Source organism: Pholis gunnellus, assembly GCF_910591455.1.
Source record: "Pholis gunnellus genome assembly, chromosome: 3".
NCBI classification, from domain to species: Eukaryota; Metazoa; Chordata; class Actinopteri; order Perciformes; family Pholidae; genus Pholis; species Pholis gunnellus.
Genome location: NC_136529.1, coordinates 12,754,737 through 12,776,102, shown reverse-complemented (window position 1 = coordinate 12,776,102; position 21,366 = coordinate 12,754,737). Strand labels below are relative to the sequence as shown.

Below are 21,366 nucleotides of genomic sequence, written 5' to 3'. Positions count from 1 at the left end.
ACACACACACACACACACACACAAAGATGACATTTTACATTCAGCTGAAGCAAATCTCAAGACTAACAGCTTATGCCCTTGAGATGACAAATGTAGCATGATATTAAAGAAATCTATGGCAAGTAAAGTGGGAACGTTCACTAATTGGAGCCACAGCATATATTTCTGTACTGAGTGACAAAGAATAACGCTCAGTCTCACTTTCCCTCTCTTTTGTGAACAGTCTTTCTTTCAAAAGTCGCCTTTGTCCCTCCAGTACCAGGTGAGCTGACTTCTCTCCAGATACATGTTATACAAAACGAGAGACATCAGAGGGAGTTTCACTCACACGAATCCCTGCAAATGCAAATCTTTCTCTTCTTTTCAAATCGTATACGACACTGCGTTGACTTTCTATCTGCTGTATCTGTTGCACTCAATTTCCCACTGCACATTACATGCACCCCATGCAATTTGCTCTTTACAAAGGTGAATTGGATGATTTTTTTCCTGGGAGCTTCCCAGAGGGGATCCATCCAAAGACCAGAGAGTGCAGTAGCAAAATGGATGCTAACATTCAAAGGGCATGGACTACAAGCTTGCTGCTGGAACTGATTGTGGATTTTTTTTTTCTCCCGTTAATCAAAGTCTCATAAATAATTTGATGTTTTAGCCTATTGCCTAGCCTACATATTAATGCTGATCACTCTCTAAAGCATTGCAGACAGACGAAGTTAGCAACTACCTGGAGAACATATGGCAGCATTTAGCAGATAAAGAGACGGATATCTCCTTCAGGAGTTCGTGGAAAGCAAAAACTACAAGAAGACTTGATAGTGAACTTACATCTATTAGAACAACAAAAACACAACAATGGAATGCTGATATTTTGTGTATCTCCTGGATGTGTAGATAAGCAACTGTTTGCTAACAAGTTCGCCATTAAAAGGTGATCATATGTCAGTGTTTGAACAGATTTCTTCTGCTGCTCCAAATGGCCAAATAAATCATTATATGACATATATAAATTATTGCAGGTTCAATGTCTTGGAAGTCATGTAGCATCCATGAATTCACCAACAAGAAAGAGTCAAGGGAAGCAATAGCTGCATTAGTGATAGAAAATCAAAGCTAAAAAAGTGATGGTATATACTTTAGAAAAGTAGACGTAGTTTTGTCATTAGTAACCTCAAACATGTGAACCCACCAGTATGGGCCTAAAACTAAGAAAGGAGCAATTGGACCATTAAGTACATTGAAGGGTGGTAATCATGGCTGTCGTGTGTTGTGTCTGTCTGTGTGTGTGTGTGTGTGTGTGTGTGGTGGGTTGGGTTAATCACTCCATGCAAAACATTTAAGCTCTGCTCTTTCATCTGCACACACAGTTGGCCAGTCCTCGCCATTCATTTTTGATAACCAAGTTTCTCACTGTGCCTGACAACAATAGCAAACTGACAACATGACGTTAGGCCGCCAGAAAAGGCGCCGCATGCAGCGGATTTAAACTTCAAATTCAATGAAAGGGCTTCCCACATTCACTGGTGGTTTTCTTTATTCCCTGCTGGGTGCTGTGGCTTCTTATTCTCACATAAACACTGATGTGGCCACACACCATGTGTACACTATACACACATAATTGCTACTTTAAAAAAAAAAGAAAGGCTGATATACAACCTTCCCTATTTTCAGCATGTTATAATGGACATGCAACTGTGGACTGTGGACTGACCCAATCTGGATTAGTATCCTCTACCGTATGAACTGGCTCCAATTACCAGGGAGAATCCACTGAATCTACAAAATGGCTGCTAAAGTAATAATGAAATCATTTTGTATATTCCCTCGCTTCTTTTCCTCTTTATTTTTCAGTGATTATTTTACTGATTGTATTCCCGGAGCCCTTCCTCTGCAATCATTCAGCAAATCCCTGCCTCTTCCTCACCATTTCTGTAACATTCCCTGGTAGAATATCTCTATTTCTCCATAGACGACACCACCCACATCAATTTATTCCTCTGTGGCTGTGTCGCGACGTCCATTCTGTAATAAGCAACGATAATTAGAGGAAAACTGTATGAATGTTTGACCTAAGCTAATTAGAAAGTTTGCAGACTTGGCAGCAGGAATCAGCAGAGGGATAATGAATCATAAAATGGTTCATTACTGCGCTCAGGGAACACTCTCAATCTCAATAAACGGACATGGGGCCTAGCAGACAAATCAAACCAGGACGCATGCACCGCCTCATTTAGCTGCTGAAAGGATCACAATAAAAAAATAAAAAAAAATATTTTTTTTGTTGCTCTAAATGGTTTCTATTATTAAAGTGTCTCTCCTCTCACCCCTGTTCTTTCTATCTTTCCTTCTATCTGTTCCTTTCTCTCAGTCCATCCCCAAGGACACCCATTTTGCTGCGACTGTCAATTGATGCTGCCATTTTCTGGAAAACGGTCAATTTATTCAGTGCATTAATAATGTGCACAAATCAAAACAAGCTACTCCAACAACACAAGCAAGCAAGCGCTAATAAACAACTCTTGAGAATATCACAACAACTGTTGGACATTACGCTGTACTTTGGACCGTGCTCCATTCTTCCTACACTTTTCTTTTCTCTGCAACGAGCGCTGAATCTACCCACTCACACTGCTTCTCTTCTGCTAATCCTAAACCCACAGATATACTGTAGATCCAGACCTCTCCAGACCCAGAGGACAACAATCCGCCCACATTGGTTTCCTCAGACATTCTCTCCAAGGCACCCTGCAGGCTCCCACTGGTGGGCCCAAGGCAGAACATGGCATTGGATAATAATCCCCCTTTACCATCCTGCTAAAGCAAACGCATGTACATTTCTGTGAACTAAGTTAGATAAAACAGTACTCTACCTTAGCTTCGCAGTCCTATAAGTCAAACTCATAGTGAAAAGTAAAAAAAGTAAAAAGATCAAAGTAGATGCAGCAGAACCTGAAATATCGTCTTTTTTATAAACACGATCTTCTTCCGTGTCAAAACTTAAAGCCCACATTACCCGAAATGCAACGTGATTATTCAGGTCGGTCAGGGATTCATGTGTGGTATGCCAGTAGCGGCTAATGTAGCCTCAAAGAATTAGCTTCAAGCAGTGATTAGGAGCGAGCTACAGAGGTCTGGTCAGCTCACTTATTTCTAACTCCGCACCACCAGAATTTTTTTTATTTTCAAACTTGTAGTCCTCAGTCCCTGCCGACGAATTTACCAGACTTCCTGCAGCTCCCTCTGGAACAACAAAAAGCAGTGTATTTGCAGCAGTTCCCCTCAAGACCTATAAACAGACTTTGATGTGTAAAATCATTTCCCCTTAAACTTAGTCTGCACTGCATTTCACATCTGACGTCTCAAAATGTATGTTTCTAATATCTTCATTTGTGCCTCGGACGTTTGGTGGAAAAGTGTCCTTAAAAATTACTGTATTTTTGGACATCAACACGTTTTTAAAAACTATTTATCAGCAACGACTGAAACACCACACGTGCATAATGGAGTTGGCAAAAAATCAGCAGTTGGCAATCTCAGCACAGCAGACCACACAATGGGACCTAACTAAACAACATCAATAGTAAACATTTTCCACAGAAGAGAAGTGAAAAGCTAATTTCATGCACTGTACCACTCTATTCTTCTAGACTCCACCAGGCTCAATCAAGAGGCCTTTATTCTCTGACTCATAGCTTCAGACAGGGGAACCAGAGCTGGCACAAAATGGCATTGTGAACAATGTGCAGGCCTGATTGCTCTATTGTGAGTTAGCTGCAGCCTTTGACATCTCGTCCTGAACCACGAGTGTCTAATTCTGACAAGATTTGTCTGGAGACACAGCTGGAGGGCATTGTCACAGACAGGTGCCATACAGTGCCTGTTCAACAAAGAGGGCGAAGAGCTAGATAATAACGGAAAGAAAAAATTGCCACTGTGAGAATGCCTGTCAGTCAGCACATGCTGGTTTTTTTGAGTCTTTAAAGGGGCAGTCAGACAGTGTCCAAAAGGTTAGAGGTGGATAACAGAGGGAACATGCCAAGCGAAATCAGAGTCCCAGACGGTACATGTGTTCCCCTTTGTCCATTTGTCAGCTACAGACTAAGGAGGGTGTTATGTCCCTAGGGCAGCACGGTGCCAAGCAGGAAAGGCAGGGGGGGGGGGGGGGGGGGGGGGCGGTGGACCATGCCCATGCAGAAAAAAAAATACAGTGCAGATATGGTGTGAGAGACGGTCTGTCATCTAAAATCATGTTGGTGTGTTAAAGTGATGATTTATGTAAAAGGAGGGAGAGGTCCAGCTAACATACTGAGAGAAAGGGGAAAGGTCAAGTCAAGACTGTCATCTATCTACAGCCCAGCGGTGAGTGTTTAAACCAGGAGGAGACATCTCTTACATTTATGATACAGGTAAACCTCCATATATGATATTTATTATCTTATTACCATTTTCTTACAACGCCGATTTTTGTGTTCGTCCACATGAGATTATTCAGCACACAAAACATGCCTCAATGAAACCAAACATACGTTACGAAGTAAAAAAAAATACATTTCCCGAGATTTTATCTTGTTTCATCTCGTGGTATAGAACAAATATATCTAAAAAAAAGTGAGGTAAGAATTAGTATACTTGGAGTGTACACATAAATATATTCAATCAATTGTACTCTGGGGATACTAGTACTACTACCACCGTAGCATCATATAAAGCCAGTTTGCTTTTGGTTTATAATAACCAGTTAATCGGTTCTGAGGCGTGTTATAAAATATGAGTTGGAAAAAACTCTTGCAAAAGAATGTGGTTGAGGCCTCTGTATATTCTCCAGAAACTTGTGCTTGTAATGTGGTTAGTTATTTGTATGTGTTTAATACTTAAGAAGGATTACATTATGCACACTTTTGGCCACATAAAGGTAATGAAGTGTGCGCTACACAACAGTCAGTACAGCAAAGGTCTTAAGGAAACCCGGCAGTAGATGTGTCATTTTGTGTTACATTTTATGAAGCATATACCGTGCCGCTCATTCAATCGCCTTTCCACCAGAACAATAATAGTCAAAGTATTTTTGTGCACTTACAGCCTTTGTATATGTCTGTAGGAATCTGGACCGCGCTGGAAGAGTAGTTGACCTTGTTTTTAAAATTGGGATCGTCCACAAACTCCAGCTCCAAAGACGTCGCGCTCTCCAGCGGGTTTTCCTCTTCTCCATCCTCCATCTGCAGACACACACATGCACGCACGCACACAAACAAACATACGTGAGCTTTCAATTAAAAACGTGTGAATACAAGCAAATAATATAGTACAGCATTCTGTCACCTCCCATCTTGTGGCTTTACAGTGCCCATCTGTGGCTCTGGTACAGACAGTAAAGCTCTCTGTCTGACTCACACAGAGAGTCACATAGCATTTAAATAATGTTCAGCACAAAAATAGCAATTATTCCGCCTTCAGATTTAGGTGGTTCTATAGTTTCCCTCTCATCAGAGAACAACAGCAGGTATCAGAGCAGACACCTAACAGAGAGACTCAGATGACTATCACAGACACATGTGCCACACAAATTAACCCCAACAATAACTAGCAACAACCACCACGTAATTACCCATTCAAATTATAGCATATTTCATAACAGACCGTCTCCTCTCTCTTGCCTGTGATTGTTTAAACAAAAAACGGAACTAATGCTGCATATTTCTAATAAGGTTTTGGCACTTTTTCAGCTGCTCAGTGTGACCATTGTACATGATGAGAAAGCTTGACACACATATTGCATTAGGAAAGTGTCAGATATTAAAGAAAGCCAGAAGATAAAAGAGAACTGACATTTAAGCTTTTTATCTTGATAAGTTTTCAATGGAGTCCAATCTGTGCCTGTTCCCACAGGAGGAAGTGATTGTGGGATGTGAAAAAAAAAATGCAAGCTAGATATAACTCCACTCTCCAGCTCAGTTTATTGGCTTATTCTGGATCAGACTTTAGCACGCATCCTTACAGCGCTCACTAAAACCCTTAGAAAACAGCACTAAACTGAAACAAAAATCATATCTCTGATCATTCACCATGCATTCTGATGGCTAAAGAGACGATTTTACTTCAATATCAATCTGTCAGTGAATTCATTTTAATAAAGCAACTTGGGTTAATTGGATCTGACATGATAAAAGCTGTTTGTTTTTTGGAGAAATAAAATCAAAACTCCATGTCCACAGCAGAAATTGATTGATGGGACAACTTTAATTGACTATTAAAAAGCAATTACAAGCTGTAAGGCAGGGGGTTAGTTGTGCTAAAGTCCCATTGAAAGTCAACTTAAGGAACAATTATTGTTATGACAGAGACCAGCTCATGAGAGGTATGACCACATAGAAATATGTTAGGACTGACAAATGTGTGCTGACACTCGGCAGTCAACTAATAAACGATTACTTCAATACTATTTATCAACTAGTTAATTGAACATTGGCTTCATCAAATTAAACATTTAGTAAAAGCACTTTTCTTAACATGAAATCAGAGAACATTTTACTTAAAATTTCATGAATAACTGGTAGCAATTTAGAAAAAGTACTTTTTCAAAAAGTTAAAAGGCTGAGGAGTGATACAGCTTCGACACTTTTCTATATTTTTGGTATAACAAGTTGGAGTTGTTTCATTTTTCCCTCAAAATACTCCTTCTAATCACCAGACAGCTCATCTAGATAGGTGAAAGGTTGTGAGACAAGAACAGTATGTAACGCATGTTAGACATGATTTTTGTTTTATTAGTTTTAGTCTAGCATCCTGTTGACAAAAGGCTGTTTGCCTGTTGTTTGTAGTCTACGCCTTTGGGACCTGATCTGAGGCTGCTAAACAGTGTTATTTCACCACTGTTAAAGCGGTGGTAAAAATAATCTCTTCCTGTTGTTCCATTTCAATGCGGCTGTTTTATTTCTTACTTTGTACAAGTTGGAGAAAAGAGGGAAGGACTGAGGCAGAACTAAACAGCGACGCAGCTTTCTATGCAAGAGATAAATATAAAAAATGGTGACTGTTTCCAGGTCACATCTGCCTTTTTGCTTCACAATAAAAATCATACAACTCTGAGAGTAATTCTAACGATATAAAGAATGCTGGCTTTTCAACAGCACTAACTGTGAGGTTGAGGTGTTTGTTTATCACTCAGTCTGACACTAATTCTGTCAATGTCGGGCAGGGAGGCTTTTTTTTTTCTCCTTCAGAAGAGCCCAATCATAATTAACCAAGGCAGTGTCTAATTAGGAGCTGAATAAATCCACGCAGCAAGGACTGATTGGTTCATTTTCCTCAACTATCCACCACCTGTTTTGCTCGATTCATTACCCAATTTGTTAATTTTATCTCCCCGTTTTCAAGGTTTAATTAAAGGCTGAAGAGGCCAGAGATGACAGTTTGAAGATTCTTTCATTCCCGCTTCCAGCCAACCAGGGGTAACCTCAAACATGTCACTTAAGACCCTGTATGTGTGTGTGGCTTTATTTGAAAGACTGTCGGCACGAGTGAGATAGAGGAAAAACAGCCTTTTAAACAAACAAGGAATCCTTACAAAAAAATAAATAACATTACAATTAGTAAATAGCTGCTCTAACACATTTAACATAAGACACTTAAAAACAGCAAAAATATAAATTTTCAATTTGGAGTAAACATTAGAATAATCAGACCTGTAATAATTTATATATTTGATGGGTGTCTTAGAAGTAAATTACTACCAAGGAACATGATTGACAATATTTTTCTACCAGACGTACCAGAAGTATCGCAGTGAAAGTGGAATCATGCAGTCCAAAGAATATTTTACTCTGCATGTGGGGGCTGATCTTGTCTAGTTTTAACCGATGTCTAATACGACTTAAAAGTCCTAATACTGTGCAACTTGCAGACAACAGATGACAGTGCAGAAATTAAGCCATTACAGGACAATAGAATCTGAATGTGTAATTAATACAAAGAACCCATAGGTGGCTGGTTGGTAGGTGAATAAGAGAAATAAATTAAATGCGCTTCAAACATGCTTTGGCACATGGACAGTTTTGAAAATCCCATTGCACTTTTACATCAAGGGTACAGTGACAAGAGGATAGATTACAGGGTATAGAGTACAGGATAGGGAACAGAGGAGACAAGCCTTGAATAAGAGAGCCCGAGAATCACTTACCTTTCTTTAAACATGGATTCTTATCGTATCTCGCGGATAGTGCAGAACAGTAGTACATACATGGTACATTTTTTCTCTCCAGTGGTAAGGCCTTAATTGAAAGGGGTCATAGTGGGTGGAATCAAGATTCAGATATGGGAGTACTGGTGGGCGACTGTCTGGGTTGCAGGGATGAGGAATGACCTCTGACTGACCTCTGCCACTGTCGTTGGGTGGTTGTGGGGTTGGTGAAGTGCGGGTCAGGGGTGTGTCACTGGCTCGACCTCAGTGTGCCATGTTAATGATGACTGATGTTCTCCAATTAGATGTGCTGACAGGCCCTAAAGCGCTGTGTCATTAATCACAGGAGTGGCGTGCACAAAGAGAAAATCACACCATGATTTATTGCTCCTCCGCCTCACTCTCTTCCTCTCTCTATCGCATTGTCTTCCCATCTTTTGTGCTTTGGTGATCTAGGGGGGATTCTTGCACTCCTCTTCGAAACTTAATCAATCAGCGGGCACGGGCTCCGAGTGTGACCTATCCGACGGAGGAACTGCAGCCGGTGTTGTGGCGTGGTGAGACCAAACGACAGTGACTTGCAGGGCTTTTCTGGAGGAAACTGCAGTACCCAGCCTGCAGGTTGATCCATCAATGTCATTCATATTCTTCAGCATGATTGAAATGGCGTCCTTGTGTATGAAAGTGCGATATGACCCGTGTTTTGGAGCAGAGGTCTAACAAACCCGCAGTTCAGCTCCGTAGTCGACACATTTAGAGTGCATGGGGAGGGAGAAAATAAGACTGGGGGAGGACAGCTGAAGCCACTGTCACATGCACGTCGGCCTGCCCCTGCTCTGTCACACCAACTCACCATGAAGCAGTGTCCCCCTCACTAACACACACAGACATCCCAGGGGCCTGTGAGCGGGGGGGGAGGGGGCATCAACACCGAGGAGGCCAGGGTAGAGACAGGGTGGGGTTGCAGGAAAGGGTGGCAGGGGCGGGTAGTGGAGTGGGTAGGATTTGGGGTTTGAGGCAGGCAGACGGGGGACGGGGGGGGGGGAGTAGTCCGTACTGTACTCACATAGTCTGAATCCGCTTTGGAATCGTAGTATGAAATGGCATTCTCCTGTGCAGAAAAGAAAAGTGAAAAGACAGGTGATGAGAGAAGATATAGCAGCGTCTATATCAGACCTGACCCCTCGCGGTGGTAAGCTAGAGAGAGTCAAGGTTATATTCAATCACACCGTTCAGCATGAGAATATAATCAGCATCACAGAACACAGGAGAAGTAGTGTGATGTGGAATGACAGTTATGGGAAGGTGAGCAGATAGCTGAATGTATCTGGGCAATGCTTTGCTTAAGAAGATGCAATGTTAGTGGCACATGTTCGAACTCGTGTTAAAAACACTGTAGGAACATTTTCATGTGTTGTGGAGAACTTAAAAATAATGTGTGTGAGCTCAATGTGCAATGATAGAAGAATGAACTCACAATACTACTCTCTCCGGGAGTCTTATCGACCTCAACTGGCTGTGTTTTCAGTCAAGGAAAACAGCTCTCACAAAAGGAGAGAAACAAAAAAAAAGAAAAGAATAAGGAAAATGTAAATGTATGCAATTTTGATGCACTATTTTTGCTCTAATTACAGACTGAAATTGCCAGTCACAAGACGTAGCCCCGGATTCAACCTTTCACCATCAAGCTCCCCGCATTTAACCCGAGCAGAGAACCCAAACCCAGGCTGTTAGCCTCCTCTCTTCTCCTCAGAACTGGCGTCCTTATCTCCCGTGGAGGCAGTCGTGAGGGCGGGCAGGGGTTGCATGCAGCGAGTAGCGTCCGTGGGGCCTGCCTCATTATCATGAGGAGGCTGGCTGAGGGCACGCTCTCAAGGGCACCACAGTGACTGAGTCGCCCTCACTGGAGGAGCTGTGGTCATGGTCTGATGAGGCAGGACGCCTGACCGAGAAAGAGAGAGTCTACTGTACAGGTAAGCGTGACTCATCCACTCAGTCTTTTTCTCAATTTCTGTTTGTCTCTTGCTTGCTTTCACCGTTTCGCTCATCACTGTCTTTATCTCTCTTCCTGCTGTCTCACGCGCATGCTGTGCCCTGTGTTTGTTTAACTTGTACAGCATCTATATGCACAAGTGTTCTCTTTCTCTGCCGGCCCCCACCTTTCTCTCAGCACCCTCGAGCATTAGAGCCTCTCTACACACCACGACCGGCGGTCTTGGCTGGCCTCCAGTGCTAATCAGAGAGTCAGTCATCAGCTCGGCTCAGTCCCTAACAACTCACCAAAGAAACACAGTGTGATCAAAACTCACACTGACACCAAACACCGGGCGGACCAGCCTGGACGCAGCTTGTGTCTTTGGGTAATGAGCGTGGACAAGATCGAGTAGGAGCAGAATCTGCCCCCCCCCCCCGACAAATCTCCTCAACTTACCAGCACTCGCTCTGCCTCCACAGTCAGGAGTGAGGATGGAAGGAGAGGAGCTGAGTGGAGGGATCAGAGGGGATCGTTCAGGGAGTACATTGGGTTAAGGTGGAGGGTTAGTATGGAGGCTGAGGTCAGGGTGATATGAACGGATGCATTGAGAGGAGAGAGATGGGGGGGTGGTGGTGATGGTGGTGGCGGCGGTGGGTGCAGTGGGGAAAGAGCTGCCAGGGCTAAAAATAGCCTGTGCCTCTGCAGAGAGAGAAGAGAAAGAGAGCAAGCGAGCGAGACTGTGGCAGAGCAACAGTGGTGTTGTGTCTGCCAGCAGGATTGATCTGGAGCCCAGTCCTGCTTAGACTAGTCCCTCCGCTTCTGAAGAGTTTACTCTCACTACTGCGGCATTACAACTCATTATTCAGGACTGCTTTCTGTAAATAAACGCTGAGTTCCTCGAACCCGAGGGACACCGTCCAGCAGCTTTACTAAAACAAATAATACACTCAAAAAAAACATACCACACATTACTGAGGAGAGAGTTTAGCGAGAGATCCAACACTGTAGCGCCCTTGCTAACACTTCATTGTTGCACATTGTTATTTCGTACCTTATTACTTCTTTTTATTGCAAATAATACTATAATGTGTTATGTGACAAATCAAAGGAAAAACATGAATAAATGAGCAGAGAAACATCCATAATGAAGGCAGATGCTTCCATACAGGGCACAAGAGTCCCCGGATGGTCTGATGAGTATAGAAATGATGTGAGTAATGTTTAGTATGTTATCCCTCCAGCAGAGTTCCGCAGAAAAGTAGATCTTTTACAAAGTAGCATTGAACTCTGGGGAATTCTGATGGCGCCAAACAACTTTCTCAGACATTTTATGTTATTTTCTTTTTATCCGTCACCCACCTGTCATTGGTACAATAAAATAATAATCTCTTTCTAACCATTTCAGCCATATACCAAAATTATACTTTTTATATTGTTTGTATGTTATCGCATTTCGCAATATGATGAAAATAAGACCTCTAAACATAATAACACAAGCATTTAGAGTTACACCGATCCTACTCATGAACGCAACAACCTCTGCCTCCAGTCACACGCTCTGACACCGCACGGACATGCACAGAAGAGGTGGCTCCATGTGGACGAGTCCGAGGCCACCATGACCCTCTGAGCAGCCCCCAGGGGTGGCATGGCCATCTGCCGCGGCTGGTCACAGGTCTCTATGGGCTCAGGGTTAAACACACATCTGATACAGCGCCAAGCCAGCAATTATCCCACATCCATCTCTCTCCGAGCTCCACCCTGCTATTGCAGACATACACATATATAATATGCATAACTGCATGCTCGCAGGCACTCATATACAACATGCACACACTTGAGAATGTACACGGAGCGAGGTGTATGCGCTTACGCAACACATACACGCAAAGACACATACAAAGTCTGAGAAATTCCCACTGACACAAAGTGCTATCAGTAAATTAAATCTATCATGCCGAGTGGACCAACAAATTCCAAACAGGAGACAAACACTGAGGTCAGGTGATGATCTCCAGCCCCTCCCTTACATCAATCTTCCTCCGCTCATCTCCTTCGCTCTCCTCACCCTTATCGCGATCTGCTTCCTCTCTCCTCCCTTTGCCACATCTCTCCTCCTCCACCCTGCCTTGTCTTATCTTCATCTTTCCCAATCTCTCTATCCTCAATACCAGCCTCCTCTCACCAATTTCAGATTTCAGCAAAAGCAGCGGCGCGTAGGTTAGATGCCTACTGTTGCTATAGAAACCGCCCCTCTGCTCTAGATTACAATGTGACTTTGTCTCCTCGCCAGGGCTACAATGTCTGCTCGTTTTTATGTCTGACCAGATACATGCCTGCCTATCTTTTGTTTGCCTGTACGCCCGTCATTCTGTCAGACTACGAGGCCGTTCTTCTGCCAGCGTGTTTTCTTGTCATCGCTACATGCTGTGATTTTAATGTCATCCGTTGCTTGTAGTTACACATTTAAACTTCAAAATCTCCTCTCCAGTGAAGGTCGGAGCCTTTACAGCCCAGAAATGTCATCATATGTGAAGAGGAACCTTGACAGATGATTTATCCGGTAACGCACAGGGTAACAATACGTGATTGAAAAATGGCTGGTACATAAAGGCTGTCATATGTAGCGGTACATGTAAATGACGGAGAGTGGTCGCTGGGACTAAATCTTTTGAATTTGAAGGTGTGAGCTCTCTCGATGGACTGGCTGAGACAGGTTGACATTTGAGTGCGAGACAAGCGCTCCATCATGGGTGGGGACAGATTACAGTCATATTCATATCTCCTCTGGACACCTGCTAATGATTTTATAATTACAGAACACACTCTGTGCCTCCGCCGTGCCCTGGGGTGTGCACACAAGCACGCAGAAACGCGCACATACACACACACACACACACACACACACACACACACACACACACACACACACACACACACACACACACACACACACACACACACACACACACACACACACACACACACACACACACACACTGCACCCCTCTCCTGGCCTCGATAGTCTAGCAATCATTCGTAGCCCCAGTTTCCCTAATGGAAGCTGACATTATATCAAACACAATAAAGGATTTCATTTACTGCTCTTCATTAACCCACACACATCAGCCTGTAAGGTACACACCGACACACAAACTCTCTCTCTCTCTCACACACACACACACACACAGCTCACTTAATGTGAGAAGGCAACCAGAATAAAGGAAGAAAAACTAAAAAATGTGATTTTGCTGCAGAGAAGAAGTGCTTACGTAAAGTTTGAAGCTAACGTGTTATGAAGCTATACGTTCTAACTCCTTTTCTTATCCCCCCGACTCAAGTCTCTCCTCATGTCTCTACCTATCTGCTCGCTCTGTCTTTCTATTTCCACAGCATCCTTAAATCCCATCTCTACACGTCAAATGGCATGGAACTGAAGACATTCGAACTAGATAAACACTCGGCCATATTGGCTTATGAGACGTCTCCGGTGAGAGGCAATGAAATCCTTCAGGCTAAGCACATACTCGTACACTTTGACTCCGGTGAACACACAACACACAGGTGCATTACAATCCACGTATGTTAAGTAAGAAATGACTGACATCCAATTTCATCTGGAGAATGAAATTTAAATGAAATATATGCACAAGGGCATTCATACTGAAAGGAGAGATGTCAAAAAGAAATCACAATACGCCATCAGAAACAAATTATTTCAGCTAATTTCCTTTCATTTATAAGGTCCACAGGTTTGCACAAGTGTTAAAACGTGAGCTTGTGAAATATGATTTTCAAACAGAGGTAAATTAATCAGACATGTAGGAATTTGTCAGGGATCTGAAAGCCCTTTAACCAATTTGATCTTGAACTGTAGGGGTATCCTGTGAATAAAATATGAATTCTTGTTCTTTGGTGGAGCCTTTTTGATTCAAAGGATATTAAATCCTATCCTTTACTGGGTGTGGGCATATTGCTTATTCACAAAAATGTGAAAGAAATTATTTATACTTAAATGTGGGATCCAGCAGCTAGAAGGTCCAAATCAAGTTGGTAATCTTTAACTTTGTTGATCTCCAGACAGCAGTCAAATACTGTTCTGTGGGCAAGTATCACATGCATGCGCCTGTTTTTTATGTGCACAGGTTTTGAGAGTAATTAAACAGGCATGTTAAAGTAACGAGAATCATTATGTATGGAACAATTACTTCACATAATAAGAATTACCCGGTATATTCAATTTAGTATCATCTCTGTAAAGGTTCTCATTTGTACAGGTCACTGACTTTAGTCACACATTCAAGAGGCTTCATCAATTTGGAACTGATTGACGAAAATGTAATCTAGACCAAACAGACAAAGTCCAGTTGCTTTAAATTAAGGACTCTTAAGTGTTCCAATGCTTTAAGACAAGGAGAGTACTCTTTTAACTAAATATTATAGTATGCACTGAATTTATTACATTATTCATCTTTTTAGGTGCTTATTTTATAATGTAATACTTTTTGTTATAATGTATTCATGTATTACTTTATGCACAAAACTGTTAAGTTATGCACTCATGATTTTCTTACATTATGTGCTGATGATGACATTATTATTACATTTAAGTTATTACATGTTGTGTTGCTACACTTTTAATCGACTTCAGACCTAAATTTGGCCATTAAAACTACTGTATCTCCCTTATTTTCATGATAAACTCATCTGGCAACAATTAGGAAATAGAACAGTTAAAAAGCTAAATAGAGTAACAGAATTACATCCAACTATTAAATAAACAGTTTTATTTACTTTTATAGTAAATAGCATCTTTGAACACAACTTGTTGCAGTTGGTTCTTGGGAGTCACTGCTTTTCCCTTTATAGTGTTGTTTTGTTCTGTCTTGAAAAGTTAACCACTGAAGGTTACCAATATGCCTCTTTATAATGTCAAGTCAATAAAGAGCCAACCAGCAAAATGGAAATTAAAACTGTTGGCCTGGAAGAGAGAGAGAGAGAGAGAGAGCTATTGAGCTAGAGTGAAACTCAGATAAAGGAGTGCATGACGGAGGCCTTGGGCGCGGCTGCCTCCCTCTCTCTCGCTCTCTCATTGGCATGCTCTGCATCTCCAGGCTTTCAAGCGATTAGGGAGCTGCTGAGACCATTGCGTCCAAGCATAGCTCCATGCAGATGTTCATTTGTATGCCAATAAACAAATGTGCCCCCAGATTAAAGCTCCAATACACAGGGCAAATTCAGCAAAGTAAATGACATTCTCCATGCACATCTCATCAATGTCTTGCTGTACTCATCAGACGGAGCGTTGTGCCTCTCAACTGCACACTCACTTCAAAGACTCACAAAGATGGGCAGCAACCCAAGAGATAGAAGAGGGTGTAAAGGAGCAGAGAAAAAGGCAGGACAATTAAGAGAGAAGAAATTAAGGAAACATAATTGAAAGAAATATTAAGGTTGCGTATTCCATGGTTACATTTCATGCCCCCAATTTCACCCATGAATCTGCAATTTCGGCTCTCTAAATTTCTCTGTAAACATGCAGGTCAGATAATCCTGTATTTCTCTTCTTTTCCTTCCTCCCTCTCTTTTTGTCTCACTCTTTCTTTCAGAGTCTGACACTTCCCCTTGGTAAAAGCAGTTATATCAGTCTGTGAATATTCCAATCCTCCGATAACGAAAGAAGGCTTTGTCTTGCTGCACTCTGGGTAATGCCGCTCTCCATTGTTGGCTGACAGGGCTCCATTGAGGAGCAGGTTTAAACGCTGATAGCATCACCACACTGCATGGACACAGTGCCAGATAAAAAGCCTATCCAACACGACACACGCATGCCAACACCTCCCAAACAAGCCCCCAATCTGATCAACAGAGGGGAAGCAGAAAAGAGGTGCTGTAACACCAAATAAAGACAAATAAGATAAACAGGCCATGGCAATATTAACGCTATCATCGGATTCCAGAGGGATTTGATAAAGCAAATGCAATTATCCACGTTGAACATTTTTACAGCATCTGTAGCCGGGGTGACCAATCACAAACAAACTGGTACTCAGTCCCTGTCCAATCACACTGCAGCCTGGTATGACACTGGAGCTCCAGTGTGTGAAATGTTCCAGGTTTCCATTTTTCCTCAAGGGTTGAATATAGCTTTTCATTTCACTGATGTTTTTCAACAATTCTACCACTGCAAGTCCATAGAGTCCTGAGAAGTCCCCACCCCCTCTTTACATGCTGGCTGAGAGTGGCCAATCAACAATCAACGCCGACCAAAGGAAACCTGTTATTTTCGACCCCGTAATCATTTCCATCAGATGCCTTGCTGTCCCTCACAGTGATTTGAACATTCAAATGACAAAGAGAAGCCTGCTTTAAGATATCTGCGGACAGGCACCAAGGACAACAGGGACAGAATAGATGGAGTAAACACTATAACCAGAGCAGACATCTCGCCTCCGCTACAGCAAAACCAGCCTGTCACCACTCACAAAATCACGACCTGCCCGCTCAGACGCATCTCTTTCCTGGAACACCTTGGTAGGCTGGAACACAAATAAGCCTCGGACGTGAAATATAACGTTTTTAATTCTGCAGACATCACCATTAATTGGACCTAGATAGATGACTAAGTGTTACATTAGATTTCTGATAATAGTGCAAAGGGGGTTTAAGGCACAGGCCATGAACCACATTATCTGCCCTCAAGCTGGGAACCACTGCTATTGTTGTTGCCCATCTCTTTCTCTCCCCTAATATCTACTGTGAACGCTAACAAAAGGCACAACATGGCCGAAACTAATGCTTAATGATTGATTTTCTGTAAATAAACAAATCAATGTATCACTCAATGATTTAGGCTATCAGCTTTAAGACAATATGTGTCAATGTCTACATGAGAATTTATTGAAATACAATAAACAATAAATACAATTCAATAAACAAATCAGTCCATTTTGCTTTCTGCTTTGACCAGAAGGGCCTTAAAAATAGCATTTCATGGGTGTTGGCCATGTGTTGAAAGGGGAAAATCGAGGTTCGCTGGATTTCTCTCACTATTGATTCCCATCTCCTGTGAGGCAGGGGGATCGATCAGTGGGATTTAGACATGGAGGCCACTCTCTCAACCCTCCTGGCCAGTGTGCTGCATCACAGATGGCCAATCTGCTGCTGATTGAAGGCTTACTGACACACCTGAACTTTTCTTCTTCTCTGTGCTCTTTTTATCTTAGCGTTTCTCATTACCTGCCCCCGTACTTCGGTGATTCATTTGAGACTTTGCCAATGTCCCCCTACTCGAAAGTAGAGCAGCATGAGTTTTTCAAGAGGCCTCCCTTGAAGCAGCAGTGGAACATTAGGGGTGAGATGTGGAGAAACAGAAGGAGCGGTAGATAAAAAAAAAGAGTTGGAGAAGGTAAGAAAAAATAAATAAAACCGACAAAAGGACATTTCTACCTTGGAGAGCACCACTTAAGCAAATTACAATGGTCTGCAATCAAGAAGCTGAAATTACTAAACTACTGGGTCACCACAGCAACCAAAAGCCTCATCAAAGCTGTGAGCAGAGCAGCAGTCGATAGGAACTAAGGGAAGGCACCAGGAGAGGAGCGCTCAGGAGGAGGGAGAAGCTGCAGTCCAGTTTAAGGTAAAGTCTGTATTGACATAATACTAATCAATCAATTGAGCAAATCATGCTTGATCCACACAGAGTCACAGCTTTCTCATTTCTGTGTTAGCATCCTTTACGGATGCGTTTCAGTATTGAGTATAGGTAGAGCTCGAACCAGTTTCTGAGGCATCCACACCATCAGATACATTTGATAGGGAGGAAACTCTGCTAAACGCACACTGTAGGAATTTTTCTCCACGTAGCCCCTCCTCATTTCTTTCCCTTCCAGTGGCGAGCAGATGGAAGTCCGCTCCATGGCTCAGGATTCAGTGATAACACTGTTTATGAGTTCCATTACGTGCTCGGCAGGCTGTAAGCAGTCTGTCTCTGCGCAGCCATAAGGAAGAGAAAAAAACCCGGCTCACAATGAAAATAGATGCAGTTTATTTGTGATTATACCGCATGGCTCTGCTCCGTGTTTGAAATAAGCACTGTGTATTTTTTTAAAAGGGCTCACATAATGCTATATTTCCAACCTCCGCCTCTGGGGCCTATGCTGTGTAGATCCTTTTCAGTTTTGGTGGCTGTGGTGCTGACACATGATGGTAAAAAAACAACAACCCTAAACCGATATGAATCACTTGCAGATAAAACACCACTACCTTGCCAATTACTCCCGTATTCATCCATTTGGTTCAGTTCAACTAATGACAGTAGGGGGAAGACAAAATGTCCCAATTCAGCAGGAAAAGATTTGCAGACAAATACTAACATGCATTTGCTTGGACCAATGGTCGATTGCCATCTGTTTTAGTGAACCCAGTGAGAGATGAAAACAGGACTTTAGCAACTTTTCCAAATGACAAAATAAACACGAATTATGTAAAAAAAAAAAATGAACATGTTAAGAGTAGAGCGTGATGAAACAAAACCTCTTCATTTCTGTCTATTTCACCAGAATCTGAATTTAAATCTGTCAAAGGCAGCCCTCATAAGACTAATGGATTCTGTGGCTAATGGAGCTGGTAGCTTCGAGGGTTGGGCTGAGAGTCGCCACAATGATTCTCACTCATTTTCTCTGAAGCGCCAATTATCTCAAATAGAGGCATTATGAAAGGAGCCGAACTTGGTCAAGTGAACAAACCCTTGCAACTCTAGCTAGTACCTTTAGCACTTAAGGCCATGTCACACCTCTGAGGGAACCTATTGGGACTTAAGTGCAGTAAATGTGGCTGTAATGCTAAATGTCTGCAATCAATGCCCACTGAAGAATTTACAGTATATAATTCAAAAGAATTGGCAGAATATGAATGAGAAAATTAAAGGCAGTTAGCAGTGGAACACTGTGTTCTGCACACTGTGTACCATGTAAATACTATTTTTAGGTATAACAAAATGTATAAAATGAACATACATGTGTGAGGAGCAAGAAAGAGGTCACATGAATACTGCTGTGTTATGTATGAGTGTGGGTGGCTGAGTGGAGATGAAGAGAGAAAGAGGCAGAGGGAGAAGAAGAGAAAGAAAAGGAGAGATTGTGTTGTCCTATGATGAAAGGCTTGATTGATTAGAGAGTGATGATTGCAGTAAATGGCCTGGAAGATGGTTCCATCTCTGTTTCCCGTTTTCTCCGTCTCTTATGCCTTCTTCCCTCAGTCACTTGCTTTCTCACTTACACCTCTCTCTCCCTCCGTGCCTCTCTTTGTCACCTCCTCTCCCTGGTTTCATCATGGCAACCCATCAACAGAGTGCCTCTCTCTCCCCTAATGGCACCGCTATTAGCACTAATGCATTTCAAACGTACAGCAGCTGCCACATCACAATCTGATGGAAAGTACAGGTCTTCCTGCGATCTCCACAATCTCTGTTCTTTCTTTCATCCAATCTTGTGTCTCTGGTCCAACGTGTTGCACTTCATGTCAACCCTCTTTCAGCTAAGCAACAGCGGTCGTCATCTGTAGCCAGTATGACGAGAGATGAGTGGATGAACAACTGATTGATGATAATGTAGCTGATAACATATTGTTGATCTTGTAATTAGTTTGAAAATCATGCTGTCCAGAAACAATTTTCCATTTTGTAAAATTAGCAGAACTGGAATAATTTCAAGAATCTCCCAACTTACTGAGACTAAAAAATACTAGTTGATGCCATTTGTATATCTCTTCGTGTAGTTTGGAGGAATAGTATGTTGAAGGGTGGAATTATCCAACTTTGGCTTAATTACTAACTCTGTGTAAAGATAGGGAAATGTATCTTTCAGCCTGCAATAAATACTTTTCTGGCCACTTGACGGCAGCAGAAACAAGCTGTGAACACAACACTGTGACATAATCAAATGTATATGGTCAATATAAGCAAACACAGAGCAACATTAGCTTTCATTTGGAGTTGAATAATAGTCAACAATTTACTCTCCATTGTTTTTGGTCTCCACCAACCCCTGAGAGAAATATCTCTCTGTTGCAACTAAAAGCTCTACTATGTTCATAGGTTAATTTTAGGCTCTTAAAACCTGCCTGCTGTAGCAAAAAAAAGATGCAATGAGAGCCATGAGAATGAACAAAAACAGTAAAGTTTCAGATGAAAAATCAAAAAAATGTGCTGAAAAAAGCACCAGTGTTAATTCTATGTGGATTCATCACCACTAGCAACGCTTTTCACATACAAGTAGTCATGTGATCCATTTTTTTTGTATAAAATATTAATTACAGGTGCTTTAAAGTTTTCAGTTTTAAAGGTGGATGCATATCCAAAAATAAACTAGACTTTGCCAACTCACATATTGCTAAAGTTACTAGTTTCACTAATCAAGCTATTTCGAATGTTTGAGTGTAGTTTATGGTGTAACAGAATTGCTGAATACAGTAGTATAGAGTATTTCTGATGATTATGTAATCGTGGGAATATTGTTTGTTCTGTCCTTGATTTGTTAACCGTAGGCTCACATTACGAAGTATTAAACCCTCAGCATTAGTCACTGTCTCTGAACACACACATGCATGAGTTGAGCTAAACTAGGCCAAGCTTACCATTTATCATAGATTCAAACTGCATGCAGAGACATTAAAGAGGCATCTATAAAACTCCTCAGGTGTCACTTTAAATGTATTTGTGAGTCATAACTCCGTTTTGATCAGTGAGTAAAAGACATCTCCAAATATATATTAACTGTATCCATAGGGACATTTATTATTATTATATATTATATTATTATATATTATTAGGTTTTATTATTTAAAAAGCTGAATGGATTCTAGGGGTGCACTGATTGTGAAATTCAGAGCCGATAGAGTTTTTTATACCCCTATCTTTTCCAGGAAAACAAAATATAAAACTGAACTGCTGAAACTGAACTGTTTATTTTGTGGAGCTCGTAGTCCCTTGGGAGGATGCTGTGCAGAAATCCTTTGAAAGAAAGAAACTGCGATGCAGCGCTTGCAGCGGAGGCAGAACACCGGGGTTGGAGAGCAAATACCAAAGAACTGCCCAGAAGAAGTTGGATGTTGGAGATTCCTGTCAACATCAACTGTAAGACGGATGAGGGACCTGGGGATGAGCGGACAAGCGCTTTGCCATGTCATCAAATAAATATCAGGGGTAGCAGAGCAGAGT

At 41.9% G+C, this 21,366-nt stretch overlaps 1 protein-coding gene across 1 annotated transcript in view; it reads right to left on the bottom strand.

Moving 5' to 3' along the window:
- Window positions 1-21,366, bottom strand: part of cacna2d2a (calcium channel, voltage-dependent, alpha 2/delta subunit 2a) — a gene marked incomplete at both ends in the record, with an annotated part of 136,124 nt that overhangs the window by 40,312 nt on the left and 74,446 nt on the right. Inside the window, 2 exons of the mRNA XM_079156694.1 lie at window positions 5,075-5,213; window positions 9,240-9,284. Coding sequence (XP_079012820.1) covers window positions 5,075-5,213; window positions 9,240-9,284 — 184 coding nt within the window. The remainder of the gene's footprint in view (window positions 1-5,074; window positions 5,214-9,239; window positions 9,285-21,366) is intronic.